A 13113-nucleotide genomic window follows, 5' to 3' on the forward strand; every position below is an offset into this window, starting at 1 on the left:
TGTCAGACTTAGCAAAACAAATAAACAGCAGCAATATCTCTTACGCGATTGATTCAAGTTATTTACTTGAAGGTCTAGATATTGTGAAGAACTGCTTTAAATTTTACGGTTTTACATTATTTAGGTTAGGGCTCATAACAAGTCATTTTGGCCTTCAAGTCCTCTTAAACTAGTTGCAACGCACATTACACGATAGCAGAAGGTTTGAAGGACTGCGCCGTCACATGATCTTGCGGATTTTGTGATTTTCCTATCAAGGTAGGAAAACTAGTAACTTAAGAAAAAGGGGATACATTAAGATCTGCCTAGCGTTTGCAGCCAGACAGTTTCCTAAAAGCTGCAGCACTGCATTCATTATCAACTCCATTATAAAGCCATAAGACCATTAAAATATTTTGACGCCTTCAACGTTCAACTGCTATTGCCATGGTTTCATTACCAAGTCTCGTTACTTTTATATACTAGTAAGTATAAATCAAACGTTTGCATCTTCATCTTCCCCTAAACAAAGAATATCTGCACTTGTCATACTTAATGTCAACATTGTCTCTGGTGTGCCACTGCTTTCATTACGACTGTTTTGTCTAATCTCAAGCGGACTACCACGCATAGCAGCGGCGTCAATAAATATTCATTCTAGATCCTTTGCATTTTTGCTACCTTTTGTCTGGGGTTCTTTCATTTCATTGACGTCGATCGCAGTAACTGCATTCTTCTTGTTCTGTTTAGCTTTGATACACTTCTTTGCTGTGTATAATATAAGCAGGGCGGCAACAGCTCCAACGATGAGTGCCGCAAACGTGATTCCAACGATGGCACCGACATGGATGTTCACCATGCTAGAATCGGAACCACCAACTTCTCCCGTATCTGGAGTAGGTGGCAACATAGTTGTAGCCGGCATGAGGGTTGTCGCTTCAGGGCACACTACATCTCCAATACTGGATGTTCCAAATTCACCGCAGATTAGGTTATTTGAAGAAGTGTCGCCAAATGTGGCATTTATACCTATTGAGAACATGAAAAATATCCTCGAATAAAATAACTATCAGTACATTACATTACACACACACACACACACACACACACACACACACACATACACATACACACATGTACATACATACATACATACATACATACATACATACATACATACATACATACATACATACATACATACATACAAACAAACACACACACACACACATAACAAAACAAACACAAATATTGATTGATTGATTGATTGATTGATTGATTGATTGATTGATTGATTGATTGATTGATTGATTGATTTGATTGACTTTTTGGGTATAGTTTGGTGTATATGGGGTTGATAGGTGGCTGGGTGAGTAACTGTTTTTTTCTATGAAAGAGTCAGTCAGTCAGTCGGTGGGTGAGTGAGTGAGTGAGTGAGTGAGTGAGTGAGTGAGTAAGTGAGTGGAGCGAGGAAATGGAATATACAACCGATATGACGTCACTAATGATGAGTAATTACAGATACACACAATAAAACATACCTGGTGCAAAGACGATACAAAGATACGAATATGAACGACAGCTGAGATCTGGAATAGTGATAGACACTTTGATTCCTGTATATGTAGTGTCACTCCACGGGTCAATATTAGCACTAACGTCGGAATAGGTGTAACTCAATGAATCGGTTAGATCGATCTTCTTACTGGCACTTGTACTTTGAGAGTTAGCAATAAAGACGCTGCTAAAGGCAATATTGTCTTCCGTTGATGTTGATCCGTCCACTGGGGCACCACCTTGATTATCAATCATGATGTCAAGGGTCACGTTAGTTTCTTCATCATATGTGAAAACAGTTGGTGTGGTTACATTGACTTCGATTGGTACTGGGTCTGAAATAATAACGGGATATATCAAAAATGAAAACCAAATCTGACAGTGACTGTATCAAGGAAACGTTAACTGTAAAAATGAAAAAGGCAGTGTCACTTAGAAAACAAAGTGTTCCATATTACAGTAACCAAGTTCGTCATTAATTGTTGTTCCGATACATACAAACTGATCAAGAATCATGCAAACGTTATGAATACAGGAGGAATAGAGTTGCCTGAGTCCACTCATGGGACATTATAGCTAAAATGGTGTAGGTTTGGTGTTTCACTCATGGTGTCGGACATCACAGCTACAATGATGTAGACTTGGTATTCTACTCACGGGACATTGTGTTTTTGTCACAAAGATAGACATAATTCAACTCTAGTCTAATGATAAGAAGAAACAACACACACAGCAGGATTCTTTATCCAATCACATTGATAGATCATTGCTACTCTTTCACAGTGTAGTAGAAGCAGGCTTTTGCTGAAAAAATTATACATCGACTTCATGATTTTAATCGATTCATTTGTTTCCTTTCCAACTGATAATCTACATGATGATAATTTAATAACTTCTACATTCCCAATGTGCAGAGAACCTATAGTATCATAACTAGGCAAAGCCCATAAGCTCGCTCAGGGTAGATTCATCTGTGACCGGCTGCCTCACGATGATATTGTAGATTAATTGAAGAATGCGCATAGTATATAGAACGCGCATGTGTAGTCATTGCACCGCAATGCATCCGTGGGTAAAACCACTAAAAAAATCGCATAGTATATAGAACGCACATGCGTACTAGTCATTGAGCCGCTACGCGAGCTATAATTGTTTCGTTTGCAATTGAAGTTGTCTGTGCTGTTCAAATAACAACTTGTCCCATGCATGTGTGAAACACCAAGCCAACTTCATTTCTCATGTAATACAGTGACAATCACCGATGTGTTGAATGAAAATTCTCTCACAAGGTGGAAGTAAAATAATCGTACGGTCATACGATATTTACAACTAATGACGTGGACACCAGAAGACGTGACGTCACGGCAAATATCTAATACAGAATTCGACAGCTAGCGCTACAAATCTGGTGGGAAAGTAAGATATTTTCTGAGAAATTATAAATACAAAAATATCGATTCACTTTACCGGAATCACAGCTGGTGTATCCTACAGCACTACCCCCACTTCCTTTGATAAAAGGTAAACATTGGTAGTCGTTTGTACTATCGCTCTCTGTGTAGGTGTTTGTCTCCTGTTCAACCTTCAAGCATACATGACTGTGTGTACTACATAAGTTACTTGGGTAATTCAGATCGAAGTTCTGAGCCAGATAAAAACTCGATGCACCACTATTTAGAGGTCCATAACGTAAATTGCTGCCGTCAGCGAAACTGAAAGTTGTGACTTCCTGAGGGTCAACCAGACTGTCACCGTCACTTAGATACATCTTGACGTCATACTGGTTACTGACTTCCGTAGTCAAAGCATCAGGACCGTTATTCACGACGTTAAAGGTACTGAGGACAACGTTGACATTTGTATCGGTGGTATAAACTACAGACGTCACATCAGGGTTAGGTGAACTTATCGTGAATCCAGATATTGTAAGGTCTGTTAAAAAAAAACACAATGTTGAACACATAAGGTAATGGCGTTTTTGGAACATATTTTCTTTAAATTTATGCTTTTTATAACTGTCAACATTGATTACGTTGTCCAATTTTACAGTCGCATAGAAAATTTCTACTTTCACTCTCATCCAAATAGTTGAAACAACCTCAAATTGTAAAACTTACAGAAGACAATTTTATGAGCTCATCTCTAGATCAATAATTCATGTCTCCACCATATCAATAAGTCACATTGGCATTTCCCTTTAAACAATTAATTTTTAACGAAATACTATTCAATACTAAGTATTCAAATCGGCTTTAATTTTGTCACAAGTCACGGCTTTTTTGGTACATTCTGTAATATATTCTACATAAATCCACGTGGTTATTAATGATATTATAGGTTGAAGGTGGGAAATGCAAACTCACGCCTCCATCCGCCGCCATTACGAATTTAGCGTATTAAAATGAGGTCAAAGTATAACTCATAAGGCAAAACATTTTCCCGTACTACGCGTGCGTTCGTGAATTTATCCCCACCTCAGTTGAGGTGTAACTGTACACAAAATATTTCTGATTGGCTGACAGATTACGTCAACATACAAACCACTAGAACTTTGAAACAGCAAAACAATTCGTAGACAAAATTCCCACCATTTTCCTTATTACAGCCAAGCAAATGACAAGTGACCTAAGGGATCATGTCACTACGAGCCCATGGAAAGATGATCTGTAACAAATCCCGTAAGTTACAAGTATTTTCCGGCAGAATGAATGTAAGTAATGGGGCATAATATTATTACACATGCGCAAGCATAATTTATGCGAACTGGAGGAAAATAACGACACTTGTGGACGTTCTAATAGTTTGAGTATGACAGAAGCAATGACAAAGAATGACTAGACTATAAATCCCGAATTAGTTGTTCGAGTGCGTTCAACATCGCTTGCCTCAGAATACTGTAAATCAATTAAACCTGACGTAAACCACCCCGTCTTCATTTCATCACGTGATCTAAGTATCATTTTATGCACTCATTTACGCTTAGAAAAAAAACATGCTAGGGACACCGTTGCACTAGTAACTGCAACAACGTAAGGTCGACGGGAGTCGTAAAAAGACGGTTGCCGTAACAACCAGATCGTAAAATAGTTTGGATGTCATTTGGTTGTTGCAAAATCGATTGAATAATAAAAGCATGTGATGTTCTCTCCTTTAATCTAGTCTTTTTGATCGACGATCGATCAGAAATCTTCGGTTACATTCAAATGGTATGAATGTGTTCAAAACTTAGGTTATGTGGTAGATAGATCGTACTTAACTGCTTGTGTTGGGTTTAAGAAGTCTCGATTGATTAATACTAAATTCTAAACTCCTGTACAAGGCTTCGTCAGTCTGTGTCTATGCATAGTCCATGTAGTACTTTTAAAAGTTAGTGAACGCCCAAACACATCACTTTAAATTAGAAGTCACTTTTGGGTAGTATCGTAACCAAAACGTGGCGTGACAGTTTGTCATTTCTCGTCTATTTTATATTGAATTGTTGATTGTCTTTTAACGAGATTCTGCGTGATTGATATGCGTGTATCAAGTTTCCGAGAAAACACGAGAGTTTACGTGATTGATATTCATACTCCAATTCAAGTGTCAGAGAAAACAAATAAAAGCAATGGTTCAAACGCAAAAGAAATCACTTCTGTAAAAAAAAGTCGCAGTAACCTTGTCGGTTTTGATTTCGAATTATTGCGAAAAAGTAACAGGCTTGGATGACGTCATCATTTTTTCACCCTCACGTACAGTTCAGCTCGTGGATTGAAATACAAGTATCTGGTTATCCCACTAACTAGCAAAGACATGGTCTTAATAAATCTCTTGACTTACATTACATTACGCAGTTATCGTAAGTAATCCATGAACAGTTCACTTTCCCATGCAATTCAGCTAACTGTCAGAGCACGCATTTGGTTTTTCCAACATTTCACTTTGGTATATAAGGTTTCCGAAGTCACAACTCGTAGAGCAACGGTGCAGCTCTCGATAATTAAGACCAAATGAATGAAAAATAACTATGTTAATAAATTAAGCACAAACAAATCAACTTACCCGCATCCACAGCGAAAGTCCTGTCTACAAAAATGGCGGCGACGGTGCAAAGTACTAGAAAAACTTCTCTAAAAGCCATCTGAAAATGATTCATATTTAAGAATTAGATTCAAAAATGAAAGAAAACCAGTTGTCTTTTAAGATAAAGCAAAGTTATTGATGAAATTAGAGGTGTAAATATTCTCTTTACCTTTCTTGGGTTGGGCTACTGATTTGTCCTAAGGGTTGCTTCTGATTATAATGATACTTGTGTCGAAAGGTTCACTATGCGCATGTGTCCATGGCTACCCGTTGCTATGGCACTGAAAACAAAACGTAATATAAACAATGACTTTACCAATATTACAGATATCAAAGAATAAACTAATTAAGTAAGTTATCGATGACGAGCTGACGACATAAACTGGGCTCGAATTTTATTCGACTTTGATTTAGTAACGATAAACTTTTGAAGCTGACGAGAATGTTTATGACCTTAAGAGCAGAGCGGGAACTCCTAGTAAAGAGTGGATAAAAAGAACTCACCTTGATAAAGAATCTTTCCTGGCTGTTGTTGTTTTTTCGATGTAAATTTGCAATCTTCTACTTTTTTTCTTGAAAAGGATGTATCCCGGATTTCAGGTTGATGGAAACACAAAACGAAAAAAGAAGAGAACAAGCTCACACGCCCGTAGACTTGACACCACTGTGACACTACTACGGACTCAAAGATAACACGTCTGCAGTCGTTCGGTATAACTCCACAAAATTAATCGCCGTTCGATCGGTCAAGAAATGTAACACCCTGTCTCTTCGTCGTCAAAGAAATTTCATTACACTGTCTTTCTTTCGATGTTTTACAGGGGTTCTCTCCTTTATACCCAATCCCTGAAGTCGTTTCAAAGACTGCATTTATATGTCTGTCATTTTATGATTTTGATGCAATGCCAATACAACCATTCAACCAACCATTTCATGATGGCATAATGTTGTGTTGTTACCAAGGGAGCAAAGCATTGGTGCCGCCATCTTGGATGTCCGTGTTACTGAGTTTACCCAGTGACGTACGTGTAACATGTATCTGTGACGTCACGATTGCCATGAAAATATTCGCCTATTTTTTTTCAATAATAGCCAAATCGGACGTTGGGTGCGTCCTCAAGTTCATTTCTGACGACGTCCATTGACAAGTCGTAAAATTAAATACATATCATGAATAAAAACCGTTCAAACTCACGAAGGCAACAATCAAAACATAGAATAACAATGTCTCATTCTCTGTCCCTGTCTCTTGGCTATACTTACATTTTATCCCTGATTACATTACAATGCGTTTGGCCAACTAGTTTGTTTTCATTTAGCTGATCTATTAGACATTTCATAATCGCAAGAGGAGTTTAGATTAGATCAGATTCCAGTATTCTGTTGATGGGCAACCCCAAACAATTCATATTCTCTCTGGCCACTATTCGATTCAGTACTCTTCTGAAGTCGTTCATTCGCATCATGAATGAAGTACGTGTATCAACTCTATCTAATTATATGTCATAGAGTACACCAGTCCTGTAACAGTTCTTTCAAGGGCAAACTAGAAAATAAAAATGACACTCAAAATTCCTAGTATTTTGTCCTACATGTACTTTCTGTTAAACCTTGCATCTTGTTCTCTCTGTTATTCCGATGACGATGGATTGAAATTGTTATTATATAGTGTACAATGTTCCAGAGTCTCTATGTATAGATGTATGGGGAGGGAGTTGAAGGGTTGGTTATTGAGTGGTGGTGGATCAATGTGTAAAGTCAAGATCTTGTACCGATTGTATATTGCAATGGAGAACATCTTATCGAGAGTAGATAAAGAATTCCATACACAAATTTTCAGCTATGTTACACAGTGATTTGTAATGACCAGTGAACACAAATCGTTGCAGTACAGTCGACATAGTGAAGTCTCAATTTAAAAAAAGACAATTCATAACACGCCAGCTTTAATTAAGGACTGGTGCATTTAATATTGAGGGCCATATGAAATCCCAAATGTAACCCCCCCCCCCCTTCACCCGACCCACACACCCTACTCGTTTCCACGAAAACATTCAAGTAATTGTTGCGTGCAAATTGTTAGGATCGATGATGACTTAGTCTTAAATTGCTTAGCCATTCACTATAGCAATTAAAGACATCAGCTCGTAAAGCATTCAGACGACCTAAATAATCACAATTACGTAAAAAGGTAAGTATCTCAGTTTTGACGTCACTGAATGGCGGCTTATCAGTCAAATGCCGTGCATAGTGAGTGTATAGTTGACCTGTGACAAACAAAATGGCAGAATTCTTGTCCGGCTGGCATATTGATTGGAGTCCGATTGGCGAGATTTATAAGAAATACAGGTGAATTATTTCAATAATTTCTAAACCTTTGATTACAAGATTGCTCGATAAGTATAATTTCCACCCAACACGTAATTTGTCACGTTGTGACTATTGCATGCAACGTGTTAATGCCTCCTTTGAAAGAGCATATATCTATTTGTTGTTTGCCTTCTTTAGTTGTAATCCCAAGTAATCAAACTATTGATGCCTGGTGATCTCTCTCTATATATTATGGTGAAGTAACATACCCTCCCAGACTGGATGTGACGGTAGTAATTACTCGTGTCTACTCATTGGCAGTTTGATGTGTACAATCACGTAGAGTAACAAACTTTCAACACATTCATTAGATTTTTAGCAATCACTGACTCACAAGCACAGAATTGATGGACGCTGTTTCACATTGTCTTTTAAGTAAACGCAGACAAAAACACAGTAAAGTTGTTTTATCAATTGAATATCCCAATAAATACTTAGTTCTTATCCATATAGTGACGGTAATTTTGTAGCCAATCAAGAAGCGAAATGGATACCTAAGACTAATGAAAACTGGAGAAATAGGTAATATACATTGTGAATCTGACGATGGGTAAATGTGTACACTTGAAGTTGGTTTTTGTGTGCACGTAGTGCTTCAAGACAATATCACGTTTAACAGCAATGCCCTTGGAGATAGCTTTTACATCGATTAAGTTATGAGTAGTTACATTCAGAACCGTGTAATAACGTGTCTGTTAACAAATGCTATTAAAAGTTTGGTTATTATTTTACCCTTGCACAAGCACATATCTCTTTCCCCTGCCTGATTGGTCCTCAAGAAGTTTGTGTATGTCAGTCAACTAACCTCTCACTTTGTATATTGTAACATTTTCCTATATGTACTTTTCTTGTTACATCTCCCTATCAACCAAGTCGCCCTCGTTCAAATCGTATCGATGGGCGGGCTTTATTATTTCAAGGGGACGAGGAACGTATCGCCAGTTCATGGAATTCGTACCCAATCAATCAATTACATTTTATATAGCGCCGATTTCCAGAGCAATGTTCAATGAGGGGAAAGGGTTTTGCGAGTTTATATCGACATGTATGGCGAGAAATGCAATTGAGAGATCAATTTAAAGACTTAGAGAATAACCTTGTCAAAGGATCTGATTCAATAAGCCGGCCTCTGACGCTGTCCTTCGTCATGTCAAACTAGAAGAATGACAAGTATTTAGTAGATACAGTACAGTGTAATGAGTAATACTTAATGGGTTAGTATTACATATTGGGTTAAGATGTTATTACATATTGGGTTAGTGAAATACATTGACTTAAGTGTCAAAACTTATTGGGTTAGTATTTCATATTAGTTTAAGGTGTTATTACATATTGGGTTAGTGAAACATATTGAGTTAAGTGTTAAAACATATTGGTTTAGGTTTATTACATATTGGGTTAAGATGTTATTACATATTGGGTTAGTATTACATATTGGGTTAATTGGACTACAATGAAAGAGTGTTGATTTTAAAATTATATAGCTGTATTTACCTTATTTTGTCTTATCTTATAACATCAAATCAACTCACATCATACTAGTATCACATCACATCACATCACACCACATATGATCTGATCTCACCTCACCCCACCCCACCTCACCACACCACGTCTCACCCCACCATCTCATCTCATTCATATCACATCACCTCATCCTCACCTCACCTCACCTCACCTCACCTCACCACATTTCATCTCACTCACCTCACCTCACCTCATCCCATCTTATCTTTTGAAGGTGGTTTTACTGAAGTATAGTACCTTTCCAATATAATCACTCACCTCAAATACATATCATGGGCATTTACCATGTGAATACAATTCTGATTAATTTACCTTCACCTGATTTAAAACTCCACAAAGGATAAATTATGTGTATGGGTTTGACAACGTCATTATTTCCTTCAATAAATTTACCAACAACATCACATGTACACACAGCACAATTTGGGATTCGGCATATCTATAAATGACCACTCATACCACTGTAAGATTTTTAATATTATTTAGTCTAAATATTTTTCTTATTTCAGCCAAAGAAAATACAGTCCATCTAAGCGTTAAGCGGCCTTGTTGTAAAGAGACGCTAGACGAGTGCTGACAACCCTTGGGCCACGAGTATGTTCCAGTTGAAATAATACAATAAGCCAGTTACACCATCGGTCATTTGAAAATGCAATACATTCAGCAGAACAAAACCTAAATATGAAATATTCAAAGAAATGGCAAATTCTGATACATTGGAAGAATAATTACTGGCATATCTTATAGTCCGTGAATCAAGTGTAATTTGGGTGTTTGTTTGTTTTAAATTTCTTTTTAGAGGGTATTCCATAAATGGTCTGTGTGATGGTCCGATCGATAAGGCCTAAACAAATAGTTTGGTTCCGGTTACCCAACCCCACCTAGTTTTTCAGGCCGAGAAAAAAATATAAACTCGCGAAAACTGTGAAGTCTCGCAAGAACTACTGGATGCGGAATAAAACTGACATCAACTTAAAAAGACAATATATAAAACTGTCCTTCCAATATGTAATGGCTGTACATCTGATGAGAAGAAACCAATTACACAGATACCATATGGAAAACAATGGAAAACATAACTATCTGAACTAGACACAACTCACATATGAAAAAATATGTAAAATAAAAATAAAATTCTACCTACCTATTCTAAAATTGAGGGTAATCGGAACCACACAATTCTTTTGTTAGGCCAAAACACAGAATTATGACTAGATATTGAACTCTGAACCCTGAACTTTGACATATTAATTAAACATGACGTGGTAGACTTATAATTACTTGCCGAACATGTTAGGGCACTTTAATTTGTACGTCAAGAATAGGAAATAATTTATCTAGTCATCAATCGGAAAAAGATGGCATTGAAAGATGATGAAATCGTTTCAACTGCAAATGGTGTTGATCTAGGTATTTTGGAGGTGTAGCTGACTTATAGCAGTGTGAGAATTTGACAATAAATGCTTCCATCTTTGAGGGGGTTATGTCACTATCTTCATGGCCAGATTTTCTCAGCTGAATAGGACATGAAAACATGTACATTATTTACTCTACCTAGCTCTGTATTATTCACTTGTCGACTTTGATGGCGCTGTTAATCTAGTGCAGCCCTACCTTTAGAGAACGTCTTCATTAGACCAGTCGACAGCATGCAGCATGCTCATACCAAACCACAAAGACTTTAGATGATAGAGTTTCAATTCGGCAGTACAATGTTTCTTGTTACATCTCACACAGCGTTTTATGTCACAAATAACACAAAACTGAATACAGGCACTGATAGCATTTAACACATGAAATGTCACATTTTACCTCCCAAATAAACAGCTCTGTGTTTGAATCTCCCCTATTTCATCTGACAGTGATGTTGATGTTTGTGTTCATAGCGAGATGTATCATTTTACATGTATGTGCTTGCGCGCTATCAAATAAAATCGTACCGTCTCGTTGAAACTCTATAGTCACTCTAGTTTGGTTGTACATTTTTTCGTATACACAAATATTGTGTTACACTATTGTCAACTTGTGAAAAACTGAGCATTCATTTTGCACCAAGAAATACTAAGATGAACATGCTCATATACAAAGGCCTTGTGTTTATTTGGAGTTTAGAAAATATCAAACCTGAGACGACCAATGACAGTCCAGTAAGGGTCTAGGCTCAGACCACCTTTGGTGAGGTGCAGTTGACCAAGAGTGGTTATGGAAACACTCAGTTAAATCTGGTGTGATCGGATACCCTTACTCTCAGGGTCATGATAACCAAGACTGGATTATTTGTGGTTGCAAAAAATATGGCGAAGGTATTTACAAAATGAATTGTGTTTATCGATTGAGTGATGCCATACATCAGGGCAGAACTAGTAAGATGGCTATTTTGCAAATTACCGATACTAATTATGGACGAATATCACGATAAATATATGTTGAGGCTCTTTTCAAAACAAAGAAGTGCAACAGTCCTTATAACGGATCAACATTACATGATTTTAATCAGTATATTCAAATATATTACATAAGACCTTTACAAAAAACAATTAACATGGCTTCGATTTGTATTAATTAAATTAGAGACACAGAAACATACTTAATATTGACGTATTACTTTATAATTAACTAGAATCATTGTCATGTCTTGTGCAATATTCAATATTTGTTTTCCTTCTTTGACAATGCCACTAAGGCGTAAAACAATTGTGTGGTTCCGATTACATTCAATTTTAAAATAGGTGGGGTAGGTAGATGTTTTATTTTATTTTATTATATTTTTTTTATGTGTGAGTGACTAGTTCAGGTTTTCCATTGTTTTCCAAATGGTCTCTGTGTTGTTTATTTCTTCCTATCATATTTACAACCATTACAGATTGGAAGAATAGTTTTATATTGTCTTTTTAAGTTGATGTCAGTTTCAGCACCCACTATTTCTTGCGAGATTTTCGCGATTTTATTATTAATTTTCTCGAATACGTAAAAAAAGTTTAGGGTCGGCGTGAAAAACTAGGTGGGGTCGGGTAACCCTAACCAAACAACTTTTCTTGTTTGGCCTTAATAGAAGCATCGTTGATAATATTTGTAACATGTATCAATAATAGTTGTATTTGACACAGAGAGTTACAATGTAACACTCACGGGCGTCGTTTATTTCGGTAAAGACATCCTCAGACATAGTGTCCAGCCATTGTCTGAGATTATGCTAATTTTTTGAAAGCACTGTGTCTGGTATGTTTCAGTTACACTCACGAAATTACTAAGAGACTCCTAAATAGCGTAGTGTTGGAATCGAACGGAAACCATTGACGACTGATTCACTTATATATATTGTGAATTTTACAATAGGGTTCAGCCTTTCTGTTTAATACAAATATACAGAGAACAACACGACACTGCACATGCCACACTTCAATATATATATCAAGATGGCAGTTTTTGCTACATTTAGTCTAAATGAAATACACCATAAATGAACTGCAACTCCATGCGGGCGCCAATGTTTTTCTTACTAACAAACATCCGATGAAGAGCGCGTAAAATGCCCTTTGCGGTATTCATTTGATGTCTGTATAGTGGCATGTGTGGTTCAATTCACTTAGACAAAATGTAGCAAGAAACTGTACTCATTCA

At 36.9% G+C, this 13113-nt stretch overlaps 1 protein-coding gene across 1 annotated transcript in view; it reads right to left on the reverse strand.

The window, feature by feature from the left end:
- The window catches only part of LOC144442022 (uncharacterized), a 7409-nt gene extending 827 nt beyond the window's left edge, over window positions 1–6582 (reverse strand). The window contains exons 1-5 of the mRNA XM_078131294.1: window positions 6523–6582; window positions 5575–5653; window positions 3004–3468; window positions 1521–1871; window positions 661–1008 (exon numbers count right to left, since the gene is read on the reverse strand). Coding sequence (XP_077987420.1) covers window positions 661–1008; window positions 1521–1871; window positions 3004–3468; window positions 5575–5653; window positions 6523–6582 — 1303 coding nt within the window. The remainder of the gene's footprint in view (window positions 1–660; window positions 1009–1520; window positions 1872–3003; window positions 3469–5574; window positions 5654–6522) is intronic.
- Between the last annotated feature and the right edge of the window lie 6531 nt (window positions 6583–13113).

Source organism: Glandiceps talaboti, chromosome 11 (genome assembly GCF_964340395.1).
Source record: "Glandiceps talaboti chromosome 11, keGlaTala1.1, whole genome shotgun sequence".
Taxonomy (NCBI): domain Eukaryota; kingdom Metazoa; phylum Hemichordata; class Enteropneusta; family Spengelidae; genus Glandiceps; species Glandiceps talaboti.